Here is a 20,605-nt window from a genome sequence, read left to right as displayed (position 1 = left end):
AATACATAAGCTTTTTGAGTGCATGTAATCATTTACATTCTCAACAATTGGATGGATGCAAATGGCCACGTAATGCATAAAACAGGTATAAACATGAGGGATAATAACTTCAACCAATTTTATAGATTAGCAACTAGGCTGCACCTAAATGTGAAAAACAAATACAAAAAAAAACAACTCACAATACCAAATATAGTATATCATAGTAGCATTCCAATATTGACTGAATTCTCATTTGCTTAACTTTTTGCACATGTGCAAGGTACACCTCATTGCTTTTTTCCTGAAGAGCTGCCATTTTGCAGAGATCTTTCCAGACTTCACACTGGAGGAAAAAGAGCCACCAGGGACCCATGGCATGGAACCTGGCTCGCGCTGTTCCCCATAACACTCTAGCCCATTTATCAAAAACAACCACAAAATGAAAATCAGACAAGACGAAAATATGATTAATCTGGCACCTATTGCTTCACCACACTGAGGCTTTCTTTTTTTTTTGGGGGGGGGGGGGATTTGATCTTATACCTTTAATCTTTATGAGGCACACAGTGCTTCCTGCAGATGGAAAAGGGTGCACTCTCTGCAGACTGAATGCACCGGGTAGGTGGGGACTTCCATTGGCCATCAACACATTAGCTACGTGGCTTGAGCAATCGCATAAAGCAGTGGTTCCCAACCTCGGTCCTGGGGGGCCCCTGTTTTTGTTCCAACCAGAGTTGCAATCCAAGAATTTTAACAAGCTGTTAATTTTCTTAACTAGGTGTTTTCATGTTTAGAGGTATTATTTACCCATATCTTAAACCATATTATGTCAGAAATAGCTATGTATGGACTGAAGAGTTAAAATACAATGTTCACATTGTGCTCATTGTACTATATTGCAAACAAGGTGGGCAATGGGCACATAATTAGGTTGTTCAACCCATGTGTTTTAGTTCATACAAAAGTGTTTCCTTGAATTTATTAACACAATGCAGATTTGGCTTTGCCTTTGAATTTAGTGGCCAATGTCCACACTTTCACTGTTGATTCATCCCTGTCTTTAATTTGATCCGTTATATAATTGTTACCTCTTTTTGAATGAAAAGTACATAATTAAGATAAATTAACAGTCGTTAGATGTTGAAATTATGGTATTGGAACGGCGGTTGGAATGAAAATCAGTATACACAGGGGGTCCCCAGGATCAAGGTTGGAAACCACAGGCATAAAATATTCTCACAACGTCGCTGCCATGTAGCGACAATGTTGTAATATAGACAAAATATTCCAGCACTGTGAGAACATTCAGTGTTAGCTGGGTTGCCAGCTTGCTGGCAAAGATGTAAAACTCAACAGCTGCAGGAGGCATTTTATTTTCTTAGAAATTTAGAGAATATTATAAATTACGAATAATGAGAATAATTTGTACAAAATAATATAATATCTAATAATATAAATCTTGTATCATGAGTCCAAGGTGGGTATTGAATCCTGGCCTCTTGTGCAAAGATTTACCTTGGAACGCGTTACCAGTCAGCTAAAGACAAAATCGCCCCTAGCCAAGGGCAACAACGTTCTTTTGAATTTGAGGGCTACATCATCGAAGAGCATTGACGCGGTAACCTGCTACGAGCCTTGGCTTACACTGAACTTCACTCTGCTTACTAGCGAACTAGCTGAGCTAACCCTGCTACACTTGCATGTGGGTGAGTAAAATAAATGGCTACCTGAACGATATCTTCAAAGCTTAGCCTTGTTTTTGGCATTCTCCTTCATTGCCTTTTCAAGTGTAAATCTGCACAGGTGCTAGCTTCAAGAGCATGGCCCACTTGGTCACGCATGTTCCAGTTAATGTTCCCATTACATTTCCCTTCAGGAAGCCCACGGCCCCAGTGTCCCTTGGAAGCACCCAGGGCTCCTGCTTTGAAGTGCTCCTCAGGATAACAGGTTCCATATGGCTTGTGTGAAAACTCAGCCTCCACACTCCTCTCCCCTCCATGGCCTCGTTTTTCAATCTGCCATTTTACCACTTTTCTTTTCCATATACCAAATATAAATTTTCAACAATTAACTCTCCCTCTTTAATGGCCAGTTTGGAATGGCTACGTTACTATGTTCTTCATGCCAACATGAGAATTGGGGGACCAAAAGAGAAGAAAGTCTCCACCAAGCCACTGGGCTTCATGCTTCGAACTACAGGACGCAAAGTTTTGAGGGAGGAAGGTTGCACCCACAGTGACCTAGCCAAGCTACACCATCAACAATATTATCTACTCATCACCGCTTGGCTACACTCACAATACAACTCCTCTTACCATCATTAAAAAACAAATAATTCCTGTCTTTGCACACTATGGATTACTGTCCGAAAGTGCAAAAGAACATAACAATGACATTAAAAACAGTCCAAAGACATGCAGGTTAGGCTGATTGGAGAGTCTAAATTGCCCATAGGTATGAGTGTGTGAGTGAATGGTGTGTGTGCCCTGCGATGGACTGGTGACCTGTCTAGGGTGTATTCCTGCCTTTCGCCCAATGTATGCTGGGATAGGCTCCAGCCCCCCTGCGACCCTGTTCAGGATAAGCGGGTTAGGATAACGAATGAATGAATGAATGAATGAATAATAAAATAGGCAATAAAAAAGTAATGTGATTTCCTACAGAGATAAAAATTAAATAATCTATAAGGAGTGTGACCTCTTGCAGTCACCTTTTATAGACTGTGATAGAATTACATTAATACATGATGGGAGAATTTCAGAGTTACAAAGCCATCTTGTCAATATTGTTTCACTGTGGGATATTTGTTTTCAGGTAAAGCCTGTTAGAAATGTCTAGCCCAACAGAAATTCCCTAGTTGTTCCCCTCATTGAACATTCAGAGAGGCGACTCCTACAGTGCCTCTCCCTCCCACTCCCCACCACGAACCCAGCACAAAAAGGATCTGTGTTTCATTTGTGTTACGTCAGGTGAAGTGACGGAGTGCTGGCAAGAGCACACTGAAGCTCTCAGACCCAGTCGTACGCGTGGGAGTCTGCACACTGACTCAGCAAAGGGGACAGGCGGAGACGCATCCCGGAAGCAGGGGTCCCAGACCGGCTGAGTGAATCAGCAGTCGGAGAAACGTGCAGCATCGTCTGAGGGCCACGTACGGCCAATGGAAAATGTCAGGGCTTTTTACGTAACAATGAATGAATGGTATTGAGCAGTGGTCATTTCCACATGGGACACTTCTTCCCTTGTTTTGTGCTGCGTGGGAGAGACTGGACACTGCACAGTCTGTGCGCAAATACAGCCGGTTCAAATTCAGCTCTCTGGATCTGTAGCCTCTCCCTTTCCCTCTATCTTGTTCACAGTCTGTCTCTCTCCCTCTCTCTATCTCTCTCGCTATCTCCCTCCACAACTGCTTTATTTTCATGATGTTAAGTGTGGTCATATTGCCAAAGTACAAACAGCCAAGGAGATTAAATTACAAAACACAGTAAAACCTTGACTACAGCATACACATCAGTATCTTCCCCCATTTCTGCAGTGGAAGATGGACTTACATTGAAGAGAGGCCAGGGCTTTGAAAGACAGCAAATAATATTTCATTGGCAGCCAGCCTTCAACTAATAAATTTGGACTTTCATCAAAAGCCAAATCTATCTTAATTAAGAATTCTGTACAGCTTAGAACCCGTCCTGTGACACACCTGGAATTTCATGTTAAAACCGCAAATGTACAAAATATTCAGGGTCAAATCAAGTTTATTTTGTCAATGTCACTTGCTAACTCTAATAGTGCATATTCTCTCAAATGTGAACTGTCAGAATCAACAATCGATACAACAATACACATGTTGTAGGCCAATTGCGACATATAATGTACATGAATTTCCATTTCCCCCTCCCAGATCCTCTGACATCACAAACCTCTCAAATCTTACGCCAAAACAAGCTTCCTCCACACACCATAGGATTGGCTTCAATGCAGGGACCTTGTAACCCAAAGGCGCAATCTCTAAGAACACCACCAACAAACTGTAAAAGGCCTGGGGCACAGATTTTCTCTTAATTAATTTTACAAGCATGCTGCAAGGGTGACAGTCACTGTATTGTTTTGGGACAGCCAGGGGCAATCCACTTGACCCAAAAGCTGAGAACCAGTGCCGCCCACTTATTTTTGCCCTGATTTTTGCCCACGGCTAAAATCTTGCAAGAAGAAACAGATGTCTGTTCTTTCCATAATTGCCTTCCATTATTATACGAAATGAATGTCTCATGCAAACAGAAACAATTAAGTGTCCTAACCACATTAACCCATGCAGTGAGGTCAAGTACAACTAATTACAGTAATGGTTCACAAACGCAAACTGAATGAAAAATAATTGCTGTAAATGAAGTCTTGCAAGTACCTTTCTTGCTGGAGACATACACAGCAGTCTTTCTGATGGCATACATTTGAGGTAACTGAGGCGGGTCTCTAAAACTAACTCTAACAGATGTTGCGAAAGCTTCAGACAGAAGGGGGTGATCTCCATGAGTTCACCTTTGTGAAACATTTTGCTCTCCACTGTAAAATACATACTCTTATCAATGCATGCTAACCATTGCATGCTAACAATCCCCCCAATCATCAGAGCAACAACATTGACAAGCAGGGGCCTCCATACCTTCCAGAGTGGTCCCCAGTCCCAGGAGGGGGTCTCCAAGGCCAGACGCGTAGCGGGCACTGACGAACAGCTCATACTCGGTGGCAGGCGTCAGGTTCTTCAGCAGAACTGCAGTGCTATCGCCCTTGACTGTCACCTCCTTCCTCTCGCCGCCATCTGATGGTTTGTACGCAATGCGGTACTGCTGTACCTGGCCAGGCGCTGGCTCCCACATCAGCCTCATGGTGGATACTGTCTCATTGAAGACCCTCAGGTCGCGTGGGGACCCCCGAACTGAACAAGAACAAGAGAATAAGGTTGGTTACACCTGAGCCTAGACTGACTGGGAAAATGTAAGAGGTTTTGCAGAAACTAGGAGATATATAAGAGCTGTATAATGTACACTTACATCTTTGTGTCTACCAACCGCAAAAAAACATTTGCACTAAAAACAGTTTTCTGTTCATTACATTTTTATCGTGTTCCATTATAAAAAGAGTTGTCTTTCTCAGCTAAGCTGTGCTCAAATTGAAAGGCACTCATATACAGTACATGCACGCATGCATGTGCTCACACACACACACAGACATGCAGGACGCACGCACACACTTGCACAGGATGCGGTTTCCCTCTAAGGACTCATTTTGACGAACACAGGAATTTCACTCTAACACACACTGATGCAGTCTCACCTTCTTTGGTGGTCCCTTTGGTCTCCATTTCTGGGCCAAGTCCGGTCATGTATTGAGCCAATACGCCGACCTGGTATGTCGTGCTGGGGGACAGGCCTCGTAGGACAATGTCAGTCTCTCTGCCGACAGTGTCCACAACCAGCTTCTCCTGGCCCCCGCTGACTGGGATGTAGGATACGCGGTACCGTATGACGGGTCCTGGGGCTGCCGCCCATGACACTCGGAAACTGTCTGTTGTCTCCTCTGACACCCTGATGTTCCTCACTGGTCCTTGCTCTGTGACAAAAACATAGCATTGTCAAAAGAATGCTCATCCCCACTTAACAGAACAGTTCATGTTTGTACGACTTTATCCTGTCACTGGAGTTGTATAATGACTTATACATTTGATTCAAGGCAAACCCCAGTTTTTCTTTTCACTGATAACAGTTTGGAAAGTATGATCAGTGATAACAATGCTGAAAACAACAATACTTTTTTTAAAGGCTTAAAAAACTACGTGAATCAAAATGAAAGCCAACACTTGCCCTCCAGCGTGGTCTCTTCTCCCGTAAGGGGAAAGCTGTCCCCTTTCTCATACTGGGCGAAGACGTTGACCTCATATTTGGTCACGGGGGTGAGGTGGGGTAGGACAGCAGTCATGGTGTCCTCCGGCACAAACATTGTGATGTAGTCCCCAGTCACGTCCAGTGCAGGCCTGAACCTGACCAGGAAGCCCTGAACGTCAGTTGAGTCTGAGACCCAGGTGGTCCTGAAGCTCCGGGATGTCACCTCAGAGAATTGCAGAGATCTGGGTGGGAGCAGACCTGGAGAGAAAGAATCCTTCACGTTAGGCTGTACAGTTTCAACATGGGTACAACCAGGTTGTTGGACAGGTCATACTGTCAACTGAGAAATGAAAAGAAATCAAATTGAAAATCTAAAACTGTAACAGTAAATTATGAATTTCAGTTGACGTGTTAGATATGATGACTCCACTGTTGCCTGATATCAATGCAGAATGCTCCATCTCAAGCGGTTAGTAAGGCAGAGGGGTCACTATTGATAACTGTATCACACAGAAATGAGAAATAAGAGTTGTGCTTTCATAGCACTGAGAACAGCATTGTTTTTCAGAATGCTTGCAGTGTCACAGCTGGATAATTGGGATCAAATATAAAAGTCAAGTTCATGCCACAATTAAAACTCTTGCACAAGAGAGACACAAGAGCACTTACTTCTCTTCTTGATATTGAGGAGCTCCTGCTCAATCCGGAGGCAGATGGACTGTGTGAGCTCCTTGGAGATTCTCTCAAAGGCATCAAAGTCCTCCACAGTGTAGACGTGCGTGTCCGCCGGTGGGTTGGCAATAGCCTCCAGCTCAGAGCGCACGGCATCCTTCACGCCAACAGCGAAGATCTCAACATCGTTGTTCCTCAGTCTAGTGGCAGGGTCAGTGAAGGCATCTGACGACTTTCCATCGGTGATGAGGATCATGACACGTGGCACGTTGGTACGGGCCCCCCGGGTGGTAACGAAGATCTTGTCCCGGACGTAGGTCATGGCCCTGCCTGTGTTGGTGGAGCCACCGCGGTAGGGGAAGGACCGAACCGCTTTCAGAACCGCCGGCAGGTCATGATGCGTGTTGAGGGCGAACTCAGTGTGTGGGTCCCGACTATACTGCACCAAGCTGATCTGCACCTTGTGGGGGCCAATGTCGAAGGAGTTCACCAGGACCTCCAGGAAAGCCCTCACTTTGGCAAAGTTGGCCAGCCCTATGCTGTAGGAGCCGTCCACTAACAGGACGACATCAGCCTGAACGTCTACTCCCAATGAGCATTCTGTACATGGAAGAGGAAAAAAATGTTTTTGATTTCTTGCCCCATGACAATATTTGCATTTATCATTAATTTTTGTATTCATTTCAGAAGGAAATTATGGAGCTCATCAAATTATGCTTTACGAAGATACAAAGGTAAGCAGAAAGACTAAGTGTATAACTTTGAGTCAGACTGTGAAGGACAAACCTTTGGTTAGAACATAACCCATTTTCAGTTGAATGCAGATTGTAGATCCAAATTTAAAAAATATAATTATAATGCCCTAAAACTGGACCAGACTTATGCCAATATGGAAAGCTAATGGCAGCTAGCAGCAGCTGAGGCATGCTCACCCAATGAAACTTTAACTGGCTGGGTCTTCTCCATTGCCATAACAGGCTCACTGGGCGACAGGCCCTTGAGGGCGAAGAGGCTGATCTCGTATTCAGTCTCAGGGGACAGGTCCCGAACATTCACTGCTGTCTGGGTAGGCCCAACGTATAACTCCTGCCTCTTGCTCCCTGCCAACATGGGGGTCAACTGCAGCTTGTATCCCGTCACCTCACCGAGGGATGAGTCCCACATCACCCTCATTGACTTGGAAGAGATTTCTGTAACCTGCAGGTTTGATGCTGGTTCCACCACTGTAGAAGAAAAATGTGAAAATAAGAAACTTAGAAAGAGTGTTCAGCAGCATTCATCTGCGCTATTTTTACAAAGGGGAAAAAAAACTTGAATATGGTAACTTTGGTATGAAAATAGTAACTTTTGCTTTCATATGAAGAAATCATATGAAGAAGTATAAACCAAATATAAAGCACATAGTGCAAATGGCTTTAACCAAAAGGAAAACATTGGCTTTGACATGTGCTTACATTCCTCCCCGCTTGTGAGGGAATTGAGCTGGTCGTCAACCCCAGAGCACACCTGGGTGATGAGTTTCCTCTGCACTTCCTTGATCAAGTCAAAGTTGGGGACATTGTAGACATGTGTGTTGTGAGGCCTGGAGGCAATTTGTCTCAGTTCCTCCTCATCTGCTCCTTTGATTCCTGAATTGGACAAAGAACAGCAAAGCCAGTGTTAAAACACAAAACAGGGCTTGTTTTCTGTACACCTATCAATGTTTCTTAGCTTCTGCCAAGAGGAAACCCTTTTCAAGTTCAGAACTGATCAATAACAAATGCGCCCCTGTACAGTCAACTAACACAAAAGTAAAATGATCTTGATTTTGAGAATTAATAGTTACGCTCCCTTGCAGGTCTGAAAACTTGTACACATCACATCCTATTAGAATGCGTAAAAGGAAACAGAAGGCAGAAGATTGCTTCCTGTGTTTAACTCTATCTTGTACATCTGGGTGCAGCTTTGGGAAAGCCCATGTGGAATTTGAATGCTTGTTGATAACTTTACCACATTCAAGTTTGTGCACAAATATAAATTAGTTTTGGGTTGGTCCTTAACTTAGAAATTGAGATATTCAGAGATATTCCGTGCTAAACTATCAAAACATAAGGCATTTTGTATTTTAGTGTACACTGTATGTATATGCTCTGACATAAATTTGTTCTGTCTCAAAATTCAAACCTTCGGGTTGAGTGATTATTCCATAGGTAAAACTTAATTTATATAAAGCACTTTTCATTATTCCTGTTGCTGTTTTAAATGACAGCTGAAACAACAGAGTATATAAATGAACAGCTATCCATACTGAGGAATCCAAGCTTCACATACCCAAGACAAAGATCTCAACCCCAATGTTCCTCAGCTTCCTGGCATATTCCTCCACAGGGTCCTGCGATTTTCCATCAGTGATAATCATGGCCACCTTGGGGAAAGACTTCCTGGACCCTGCTGCCTCAGTAAAAGTGTTTTTCAGCAAGTAATCCATGGCATCGCCTACAAAAATTGTTATTATTACTGATTTGCTTAGCCAACAACCACACACCTGGAGACTTACATCATCTGCTTTTCTTTCCACTTTTCCTTCTCTCTCTGAGAGATGAAATTTCTGCTCAGAGACATATGTGCATACCTTGTGTAAATATGATCTTTAACATGAAAATAATCTGGAGATAAAATAAAATAACATTTTGATCATCTTAGAAGCTTGCATAACCCTTACCAGTCATTGTGTTGCCACCCTTGTATGGCAGTGTGTTGATGGCACGGAGGAGTTCGCCACGCGTGGCGTACTGATTCAGGTCAAACTCTGTCCTGGTGTCAGTGCTATACTGAACCACGGCTACCCGAGTCTTGTCCAAGCCAATCTCAAAGGCACCCGCCATGGAGCTGATGAAGCTACGGATGTGCTTGAAGTTCTCACGCCCAACACTCCAAGAGCCATCCACCAGGAAGACCATATCTGCAACCGCGCTGGTTGAGCACTCTGCAGGCAGGAGAGAGAGATTGAGAAAGAGAAAAATAATGGGATCAATCTCATCACCAGCACTGGCACCACCATGAAACACCCTTAGCTAACAGACAAATGTCAACACAGTATGCAAAGGGATTCATTCTTATATGAAAGCTTACACTCATTTGACTTGTCCTTTCAAATCACAAAAACCAAATTTATAGCTGCCAAAAATTCACTTTTTTGATGAAATTAGCGTTTAAGATGCATGCCAATAAAAACATACTATGCATGCTATTTAAAACATTGTACTGTAGCATCAATCTCCCCATCCATGCATAGACTCTGCAGGGCATGTGCCTCTATAACCTACCAGTTAGATTGAGTGGTTGCCCACACCATTTCTCTGTAAAATTCAGCAGACTAAATGACATACGACCCAGAATTGTTAAGCCACCACCGTATAAGAGGATGCGGGTGGAAAGTTTGAATACTATTACAATTTGGCTGTAGGCAGAGACGCAAATTCTTTCAACTTCTTTTAAAATCCAAAATAAGCAGAGACCTTTTGGTGCTGTCATTATGCTTTATGTCTCCCAGCCACATTTCTCACAGACCATTCTCAATGGCTCAATTTGCTTTAATTGGTCTGATTCATGCACCCCGGCCTCTAAACCTTCCATCCATTCTCCTGAGCCCCATTCCTCACTTGGCAGACTTGCTAACCATTCACCGTGTGCGCTATGATTTCATTGCAGGAATTTACTTGTTGACCAACAGTTTCATGTACATCAGCCATTTGGCTTTAAGTGGGAAGGAGTATAATATATGTAGCAGCTGCCATGTGATAGGATATTTGGAGGTACACTATATATTATTTTGTAGCTAGCTTAAATCAAGTTGGGTCAGATGCTATGCTAAAATCGAGCCAGGATCCAAAGCCCAGCAAAACAAGGTGTACAAAAATTTTGCTGTTTCTTTTTCCTTGTTGGCAACAGCACTATGGAAAAGGCAGCACTGCTGCAAATCAACTTCCAGAGAAGCTGACAATAGGAAGACATTTTAATGAGTGCATTGCTTTGGGCATTTATCAAATTTGAGGGCCAAATTAAACCAGCAGAAGGTAGGTGAGGATTGGTCAAAGTTTTCTCATACTGCTTTTCCTTGGCATGATAAAAGGTGTAACTGATCTTTTTGAAATGAACTTTGAAATGATCTTTTATAGTATTTATTTCCACAGCTAGGCATTTCATGGCTGGATTTTGTCGACCAAGATGTTCCTGATGTGGCTGCTGTGGTAGTGAACTCAGACATCCCCCCCTGTCAGCAAAAGGAGCCTCATTCTTCGCATGGTGTCTGATGGCATCTTTTCATAGCTCTGAAACACAGGCTTTTTCCAGTTTTTCCACAAATATGTACATTTAAAATGTCAAGTCCCACTCTTGGTTTGAAAGTTGCAACAGCTCAGTTGAACCTAGGACATAATAATCCAGGCCTGTTTCCAGGAAAAAACCACTAGAAATGTATGGATTTAAATAGGCAACAATTGAGGTTTTTAAACGAAATGTCAACTTGCAAACCTTCCGATGCACAAAACGAGACTAGAAGCAGCGGTAAATATACTTACTGATTGCATTGGAAATGCGTGGCTTCTTATGTGTTCCAGTAGTGTCACTGGGTTGAACTGAAACATAATCAACAAAGTTAATATTGCCTTATCGCCAAAACACTGTAGGGTGTAAACACAATTCAATTAATTACACATGCAATGTCTAGACAAAATAAACAATAAAAATAAACCTTTTGCTTCTCATTTTGAATTGTGCAGTCACAAGAAAGGTATTGCAATTGCAATCACAAGATAAAACATCACATGCAACAGGTAATATTTCTCCATAGCTTTGATTTGCATTACATACCGCTGGTGGAGGAAGGTCAGATAAATATTATTTGTTGATTCTTTACAAAGAGCAGAGCAAAAATAACTCACCTATGACTATAAACAAGCATTAGTATCCCAGTTCCAGCTGAGACACTTGACTATGTCAGAAACAGTTACCCCACAATCCCCACCTCCACTCCCATTATCAAAGCATATTGTAGATAGAAGCACCATCTGAGCTAAGCAGTGCTGAGGTCCAGGCTTTAGAGTAAAGCCAAGTAATGGATACCATATGCCTTCAGGGCAATGCCCAGCTATTCATTATAACCTTTTAACATTGCCCACTTAGCCTACACTCCAAGGTGATATACATAGCTCATATACTTTTTATGCCATTGATGTGGTTTGATGCACAATGAAATTATTCCGATTTCTGTTCCGTGGATTTGAGGCAGTGCCCCCACCAAACTGGGATTGAAACGTGAAGCACAGCACACTGCTCAGCTTTGAACAGAACTCTATAACGCAATTAAATGCTATTCAGCGCCATTGGCTGAAATAAAGAAATCTGCTACATGCTTGAGTTTATCTAAGGCTGTGCAGTAGAACACAATGAAATGAAATGCCTAAGCCATATGCTTTAATATACATTAACTTCCCTTTGAATTACTGGTCGTCATTTACAGTCATGCTACATTACCCATGTCATGTCACAACTGAATTATTTGATTTTAATGTAAATATATTGATATTTACTGATAAAGTATGTATTCATTATATATATATATATATATATATATATATATATATATATATATATATATATATTAATTTGCTTACAAGCCTATCAAGAAACATGTGTATAATAACTGCTTACTTGTGATCTGGCCAAAGATGGGTATACTCTCCTCTGTCCCATCATAGGAGATAATGGTCACCTCATAGTCTACATCCGGTGTCAAGTCTGAGATAGACGTCTGTGTGGCAGAGGATGGTAGGCTCAGCTCTTTTGCGGCTTCATCTGAATCACAGAAAGAAAGCAAAGGCTATTCAAAATCACATTATCTAGGGCAAGCATTCAAAACATACTCTGGCACTAGCTGCTTCTACAGTGCAAGCTGAATGTATTCCAGTGAATGTGTTTATGTTCTGTGAAATCCTAACCCAACTTTGGACAGTCTTCATATTGGCATACAGAATAAAAAGATATTTACAGCCCAAAAGGGCAGTGATTATGTTACAAACAGAAGGCAAAAACGGAGTTTTTGTCCATTTTTTTTTTCAGAAGAAAAAGTCATGGAAATGGACTATTTAGTTTCAGTGTTATCTTTACAGAGTTAAAGTGGTTACATGCGGTTTGTCTGAGCACACAGTGGTATTTGTTTAAGCTGAAGTTAAACTATTTAGACTACATCCTTGGTTGGTAATGAGCGCCATGCTGGGCTTCTGTAAGCTATAGTGGTCAGAGCAGAGGTCAAATTACGTACAGAGCCTGAAAGTGTTTACCTGTGTCTTCTGACACAACTTGTACTCTGTATCCCTGTATCCATGATGATGGTCGCGTCCATGACATTTGTACTGTGTTCTCATTTAGAATTTCAAATTTCAAGTCTGAGGGTGGTTCAACTGAAAATGAGAGAATATCACATGTAAGCTCCAAAACATGCATAAGAAATGTAAGCTCAAATGGATAAAATGTTAAAGGAGAGCATTCTTATCATACATGGTGCTTCCCAACGACCAACACTTCAGGTCTGAAGTTCATATGTTCGTTGTTGGGCAAATGCAAGAACGAGCATCACAGTGACGACAACGTGACAACATAACACAGTGGACACGAGAAGCCATTTTGGAGCAAAATGACGTCTGTTTGAGTTGCGTGACCACGCATCCACGGTACGCAGCTCAAATCAAAAACACCGATGGCACAATGACTCCACACATAAAAAACCTGTACAGGTGCAGACACTGAGTAGACGATCTCACGCATGCTGAGTGCAGTCAATGAAAAGCATGCCCAACCAGCCCTGGTAGGTGGCTCACGTGATGGTAGATGAACCAAAACAACATAACAATACACAACATTTTCATTCCTGTTATTGATTATACAATGGAAATCAAAGGAAGCCAGATTTTTAAATAAACCCAGGTAACCATGTATATATATATACTTATATAGTATATATAAATGGGCAGTTGAAGAAGTGTTTTGGTGTATTTTGACTGCCCCACGGTGTCAATGACACACAGAAATCCATTGCAAACCTTGTAAAAGAGTACACAATTCATTGCAGGAGGATTGTGTACATTCTTTTCGTTCTTAACAGTTGTGCAGAAAGTCACAGGGCTTGTGAGAAATGGCTCACGCAAGCTGAAAATACAGGGAACAAAAAATTTTTAAAAAAGGAATTAAATGAACCATTCAAAACAACATGGACCACGGGTGAGGCAATGATGATGAAGCACATTGTCCACATCAGGCTGGCTATCACAGACCCATGCATATGTAGGTGAGAAGTTGCTCGGGTGAATTGAACTCAAATTCAAAAAGGAGTCTCTATGCATAAGAAGAACCTTGCATAGAGATTTCCAACATACTTTAAAATGATATTCTTCTGCATGGGGGTGTGCTCCACATGCTGCAAATTCTGCGGGGAGAGTTAGAGTTAAGCTATTGAGTTGGGAGAGTGTTAAAGGGGGTGTGTTTGTTAGTTAAACAAAGTACATGTTTTCTTCTACTTCTCTAATAATGTGGTACTACTGGTTCAAGAAGCGTAAGTGTGGAAAGAAGAGTTAAAACGTTTTGTTTACTGGTTACTTGTTAGACATTACTGTATATTACATAGAAGTAAAGCAGGCGCTATTAGAAGGTGAATGTATCCATTAAAAAGTATATGAAGCGTTTTAGTAGAGACAGTTTTTTGGCATAAATACCATTGGCATTCACACCAAAGATATTGTATATTAGTGGGAATTGCAGTCTAAAGGCAATATCCAGCTGTGTAAAAGCCACTGTGATAACTAAGCCTACAGTACATATCAAGGACAAAGAAAGAAAACATTTGGCTGAGTGGTAAATGTGAGGGACAATGAGTTAATATCTCTAATCAAAAGGCTAGCAGGTTTGTAAAGTCTTTCTGGCAGCTGTGTTGGCATTTACATTAGTGGAATCAGTTCCTGAAATGAGGACCTACTGAGTGATACATGCAAATGTTTAGTCATTAGGCCACATGGATTGGTTGCTACAAGCATATGAGTAGGAGCATGCTAATAACCAGATATATGTTGCAGGGAGTAGGGGGGACAGGAATATCATTCTAAAGTACTGTTGTGAAGTCACAGCTTAGGACAATTTGAATGCACAGGCAGACGACATACGACCCCAATGAAAAGCTCGACTGGGACACGTAGAGGTGGGAGATCACCAACCTGGCAGGTCAAGTCAGGGGGGGAGGGGGTCGTTGTGTGCCTGCTTCCGTTTGGTCCTGTCTCGACCCCTGCCACACTTGCCGTAGGGGGGCCGAGTCTTCACCCACTCACTCACAGTGTGAATTCAGTTTCAATATTGCCTGACAACAGGCTTTCAAATGACAAGCCTGATTTCTAAGGACCATAATGTTAAGCCGGACTAGGTTGACGCTTTGATGTGAGATTAGTTCTAGGGATGTCCTTTGCTGGAACAAATGGCCAGTTTCCTCTTCTGACATGATAAAATGCACCTGGGACTGTAATTGAAGATGGTGATAAACAGACTATACTTTTATCTATTATTATTACTGTTATATATACACACTCACCAAGCACTTTATTAGGTATTTATTAGACTTATTTTTTTAGACTTCTACTGCTGTAGCCTATCCACTTAGAGTTATGATGTGTGGTGTGTTCAGAGATGCTCTTCTGCATACCACTGTTGTAATGTGTGGTTATTTGCATTACTGTCATCTTCCTGTCAGCTTTGACCAGTCTGGCCATTGTCCTCTGACATCTCTCAGTCTGCAGAACTGCAATATACTGGATTTTTTTTTTTTTTTTTTGCACCATTCTTTGCAAACTCTAGAGACTAGTATGTGTGAAAATCCCTGGAGATTAGCAGTTTCTGAGATACTCAAACCACCCTGTCTGCCGCCAACAATCATTCCATGGTCAAAGTCACTTAGATCACATTTCTTCCCCATTCTGATGGTTGATGTGAACATTAGCTGAAGCTCCTGACCCGTATCTATATGGTTGTATGCATTGCACTGCTGCCACACAATTGGCTGATTAGATAATCACATGAATAGGTGTAATAAAGTAAAAATGTTCCTAATAAAGTGCTCGGTGAGTGTATGTATATAAATTATCCATTAATAAAAGTGAGAAATGAAGAAGTCAGTCTATTTGTTTTTCTTTGAGGTCCAAATACAAGATTAGTCAAAAAAAAAGTTTGGATTCTGTATTAGCTAGCTGACTTTGTTGCTTCCTAAAGTGCATTGCAGCACCATTACCAGACAACACAGTTTATGTTTCCCCTGAGTCCTGAGCCTTAAGTGTGCCAATCGCCACCTCTGAAGCCAGGGAGGCAGACCTTTGGCTCCCAGATTTCGCCATGCCATGGGGACGGAGGTCTGGAGGCTCCCTGGGAGCCCAGCCGATGCCAAAGTAACTCCACAACATGTGCTGACATTAAACACTGGTGCATATTAACTTTCCATATGGAGTGCAACTCAGCGCTTTTCATAAACGTAGAAAGACTCATTGTCCCTGCACTCAGTTAAAAAAATGAGAAAAAAGGAAACTCATTTGTTATACTCATATTACATTGTTCCATTCTATAACAAATAGATATATGGGGAGAGAGGGAATACCCAGGGAACTCTCAAAGGAAAGAATCCAGAAGTTTCTACTGTATTTCAGATTTAATATTTCTGTAAACACACTGTGGTTACCAAAGTGTTCATATGTTACACATTTTTATGAAACAATAATGCAGCTGTATTCATAAATAAAATAAAAGGCCCTAACATGTGTATTGCATTCAGGAAAATCATTCAAAAATCTTGAGGGCATTCAGCCTATATAGTAGGCCTACAACTGTCTGAATTATTGTGAATTGAGGCACTTGAGGAAATGGTAGATGCATGAGGTAAGAAACTCCTATATTTAAAAATTTTGCATGACCTTATAAAACTGTAATGCGCCTTTTTTTGTTCACATGTAAACCCTTTCATTCAGCTTTATTTTTAACTAAAAGTTGTTTATCTGAAATATGCATAATCACAAAAACGTGTTACCAGATTTATCTTTCTTGAATGTTTTCTGGCCGACTCAGCGTGCTAAATGATTGCGTGACAATAACTTTTTAATGGGTCAGAAATAAAACTACAAAGAAGAAATGATCAAGAGAACTGGTAACATTAATTCTGAGATATTGCTGATGATTAATTGTGTTGTATTCAGTCTAGGACTGCACATATTGACTATGTATGTAGCAAAGTGAACAGCTCTAACTTATTTTAGTAAGCAGGCAACACAGTTTTACAGCTCTGTAATTAAGAGCATACATGCATTATGGAGTCACTGCCTGGTACAATAGCCTCTCAGAATGACTCAAATCTACTCAAGCTTCTTAAAGAGCACTCTAAGATGTCTATTGCACTGAGGATATTGTTCTAACACTGTGCTAAAACCTGAAACATGCTCACTGCAGTTTAAATAGGTATATTCATTGATCACCATTGATCACAATATACCAAGGCATACAGTACATTATATACATGCCTTACTCCTCAATAAATATGCAGAATATTCATATTTTCTTCTTCTGACAATATACTTATTGCTTTGAATTGTTATATAGAGAGAATTTCCTAGGGTGAAAACGTTGGAGTTTGGGAATAGGGAGCTGCATGAGGGGCTTAACCCACCACTGGTGTGGCCTCATCATCGCCCCCTCCTGGTAAACCCCTTCCTAACATCTTCGCACCTAACAGGCACACACAGTGGGCTGTGGTGAAACTGGTTAGGTCACCTCCCCTGTTTAGATGAGCAAAGGGACAGCATTGTCCACTCCACAAATGGCAACAATTGTTTGATAGGAGTATTTCAGTTAAGATAATACGTATTGCACAACACACTTTCTCATCTATTACCAGTCCTTACAATGCTGATGCTGTAGCCTACCGAACCCAAACATAATGAACCTTTTTTGTAAGCATCAGCCATCAGACAGAGGCTGAATTCATTGGCATTTTGCCACATTTAACCTCTGTCCTGTTGGAAATGATTGGTAGCTACACTAGTGGAAAAGTGCAAAGCCCCCAAAGCCCCTCCCAGCTATTTTTGTATGATTTACACATTTAAAGCAGCCTTTAATGAAGGAAACCAAGCATTTTAAATGTACTCCGTTTGGGAGCACTGCAAAAATACAGCAGCTAGGCTACATGACTCCCATCCTGTGGATCACAAACATATTTTTCAGTCATGCCCTATAGAGAGGAACGTACATAGGTAGGTTTTTAGTTTTAAGCCCTATGTTTTACCATCTGATCCTGCTAACTGCTTTATTTAACCAATTTAGCCGTCTACATTTAGCATTACTACTATTAGTGGTCGGAAGAGAACTAGAAAAAAGGAAACATACTTGACTAACTACAACACCAAATCAAAGCTTGCAAAATACCAGATTGCCTCAGCCAGAAAGAGGGACTGACATCCCTCCCTGAAAGGCTTTTCTGTCTTCATCATTAATCCCATATTTCCAGAAGAAACAGACACATTTCCCAAACAGGGTTTTCAGTTCAAAACCAACCAACCATACAAGTCTAATCAGATTATTGTAAATTGTTTTCAACATATACTCTGGAATGACTTTGATATATAAAAAAAAAACACAATTAGCTTTTTTGTTTTATAATATACAAAATATGGATGAATTAACCACTAGAATAGACTAATAGCATGACGGAACATGTCTCATACAAAGGAAAAATACATGCCCCCATACAAGTCATGCATCTTTTTACACTTATAATTTTAGTTCCAAATTCCAGCCCACATTTTGAAATTAAGCACGATTCAGAAGTCTGGATTTAAAACACATTAAAACATAATTGAAATACACACTCAAGGTATAAACAATAAAATCATAAATGCACAGTATATTTGTTTTCTTTATCATTTAATTGTGAAAACATCGAAAACACATATAAAACTTTGTCCTATAGGAATATTAAACAAGAAAAATGAATGAAATGGACAAAGGGAAAAAAGGTGGAGTGCTTGCGCGTGGGGGTAGACAATTTAATCAATTCAGCTGAAAAGTTATAGACTTGCCTAAATGTTACATTGAACATTTGAGAGTGGTTAAACTAATTAGCCCTAATTAAAGGACACTGGGAAATTAATAGGGGGGACAGATAGATGAAAGACGGAGAGAGAGAGAGAGAGAGAGAGAGAGAGAGAGAGAGAGAGAGAGAGAGAGAGAGAGAGAGAGAGAGAGAGAGAGAGAGAGAGAGAGAGAGAGAGAGAGAGAGAGAGAGAGAGAGACCATCTGAGCTAAATATCAATTAGCTCAGATATCCAATAGATTATTTCTATTGCAATTTATGTAGGAGAAGCCAAAGAGTGTTACCTTGAGCCTCAACGGAGGAAATGAGGACTGCCAGGAAGGCAGCCGCTGCCAGCGACAGCCTGATCTTCATCCTTAGCCGCAGGGATTCAGTACAACATGAATGAGTCTACCAAAAAATGGACAAAAAACCGTCACGGTCACGAGTAAGCAATTTTAATCCAAACTGTAATAGAATAATTAATTCGATTAACGTGACTGAAAAAAGGTGAAGGGGGGAGGTGCAAGTCAGACCGCAATTTACAGCTGTGAGTAGCCTTGCAAATGTAGTTAAGAAAAAGTTCAGGAGAGAATACTAATAGCTCCCCAGACTGGAATGAGATCAAGTGATTTACGCGACTAATTGTCCCTTTACAAAACTATCCGGCTACGGCTAAGTCGGAACAGCATTTAGAAAATTTGTATGAAAGTTTGTTGATTGCTAAATAGCCTACAGTAATACCAGTTGTTTGTACATATAATATGATCGGCTTCTGTTTAAAAATCTTAAAATATTTACCAAGCACAAAAAATGCTGAGGTAAGGTAAATTGGGAAGAGCCTTGCGCACAGTTAGTCTACGGTTTAAGCGCGCCTCCTACAGTTAGGTTTAACGAGAACCTCCTCGGAAAAGGAATTCCCTGTACAAAGTGCCGTCTTATTCTCTAGTGGGAATTAAAAGAATAGAAGATAGTTTGTAATATAAAATACAATACGTTCAAAAAAGGTGTGTTGACTTGAATTCAAATGATCTTACAGAAGAAAAAAAATAGTTTCCCTTTAACGCGTCTTAGTTCCACACATATTCACAAGAAACACCATAACTGTATATATCGTCAAATAATAATAATAATAATAATAATAATAATAATAATAATAATAATAATAATAGGCATCTATAACTGCACTGAAATATTTATTTTCATAAATGAAGTCACTACAACATTGTGAAGAGCTTTCACTTGACTGTCTTATTTTCCAGTAAATATAAATGTTAATGTATTCACAGGTTAAAAACGTGTGTGAAAGAGTTGCGCATTATCCGTCTCTACCTAGTGTCCCTAGTAAATAGCCAACAGCAAACCTGGAGAAATTAAAACGGTTTCACCTGCAACAGAGCCTACATCACCTTTTGTTCTTTAACAACATGCGCGAACACCCCAATGAAGCGACATAAAGGTTTTGGGAGGGATATTAAGAGCAATTTAGTTGGAAGTGATATAGTAATTTAGAAATAATTCTCAATCAGATCATATCTAACAGAAAGCCAACCTTAGAAAAGGTGATTAAAAAAAGATGGAAATGCAAGCCTCCTCTTCGGAAATTCTCCCTCAGATACAGGTAGACCAGCTCCGGCTGTGGATGTCCCAGAAAGAAATCTTCCTTCCAAGTGGGAAAGACTCTCCACAATCTGACACTTAATAGGGGGCAGTTCCCAACTCTCCTTTTACTATCGTAAGCTCTTACGAAACGCTGCACGCGAGCAACCCTGGCTGCCACGGTTTGATGTGTTCAACATCCCAGAAAGCGGGATACACTTTTGTAAACGTGTGCATACTTTTCTGCATTCCTTTGGCATGATGGTCATTATGACGCTCAGTTCAACAGGTCTTCCGCGATAGCCATCTGTCCCTTGAAGCCAAGAATAAACGTATGTTAGTGCTGGCAAGAGTG

At 41.0% G+C, this 20,605-nt stretch overlaps 1 protein-coding gene across 2 annotated transcripts in view; it reads right to left on the bottom strand.

The window, feature by feature from the left end:
- The window catches only part of LOC133140578 (collagen alpha-1(XII) chain-like), a 71,389-nt gene extending 51,055 nt beyond the window's left edge, over positions 1–20,334 (bottom strand). Inside the window, exons 1-13 of one of the 2 annotated variants that reach the window (XM_061260608.1) lie at positions 20,204–20,334; positions 18,957–19,062; positions 12,848–12,967; positions 12,219–12,362; positions 11,087–11,143; positions 9,229–9,492; positions 8,838–9,002; positions 7,982–8,155; positions 7,460–7,750; positions 6,525–7,127; positions 5,835–6,113; positions 5,308–5,583; positions 4,637–4,909 (exon numbers count right to left, since the gene is read on the bottom strand). In XM_061260608.1, coding sequence (XP_061116592.1) covers positions 4,637–4,909; positions 5,308–5,583; positions 5,835–6,113; positions 6,525–7,127; positions 7,460–7,750; positions 7,982–8,155; positions 8,838–9,002; positions 9,229–9,492; positions 11,087–11,143; positions 12,219–12,362; positions 12,848–12,967; positions 18,957–19,026 — 2,716 coding nt within the window. In that variant the 5' untranslated portion in view covers positions 19,027–19,062; positions 20,204–20,334. The remainder of the gene's footprint in view (positions 1–4,636; positions 4,910–5,307; positions 5,584–5,834; positions 6,114–6,524; positions 7,128–7,459; positions 7,751–7,981; positions 8,156–8,837; positions 9,003–9,228; positions 9,493–11,086; positions 11,144–12,218; positions 12,363–12,847; positions 12,968–18,956; positions 19,063–20,203) is intronic. The other variant, XM_061260617.1, reaches the window with a different exon arrangement.
- Between the last annotated feature and the right edge of the window lie 271 nt (positions 20,335–20,605).

Source organism: Conger conger, chromosome 1 (assembly GCF_963514075.1).
Source record: "Conger conger chromosome 1, fConCon1.1, whole genome shotgun sequence".
NCBI classification, from domain to species: Eukaryota; Metazoa; Chordata; class Actinopteri; order Anguilliformes; family Congridae; genus Conger; species Conger conger.
This window is presented reverse-complemented; position numbering and strand designations above follow the sequence as displayed.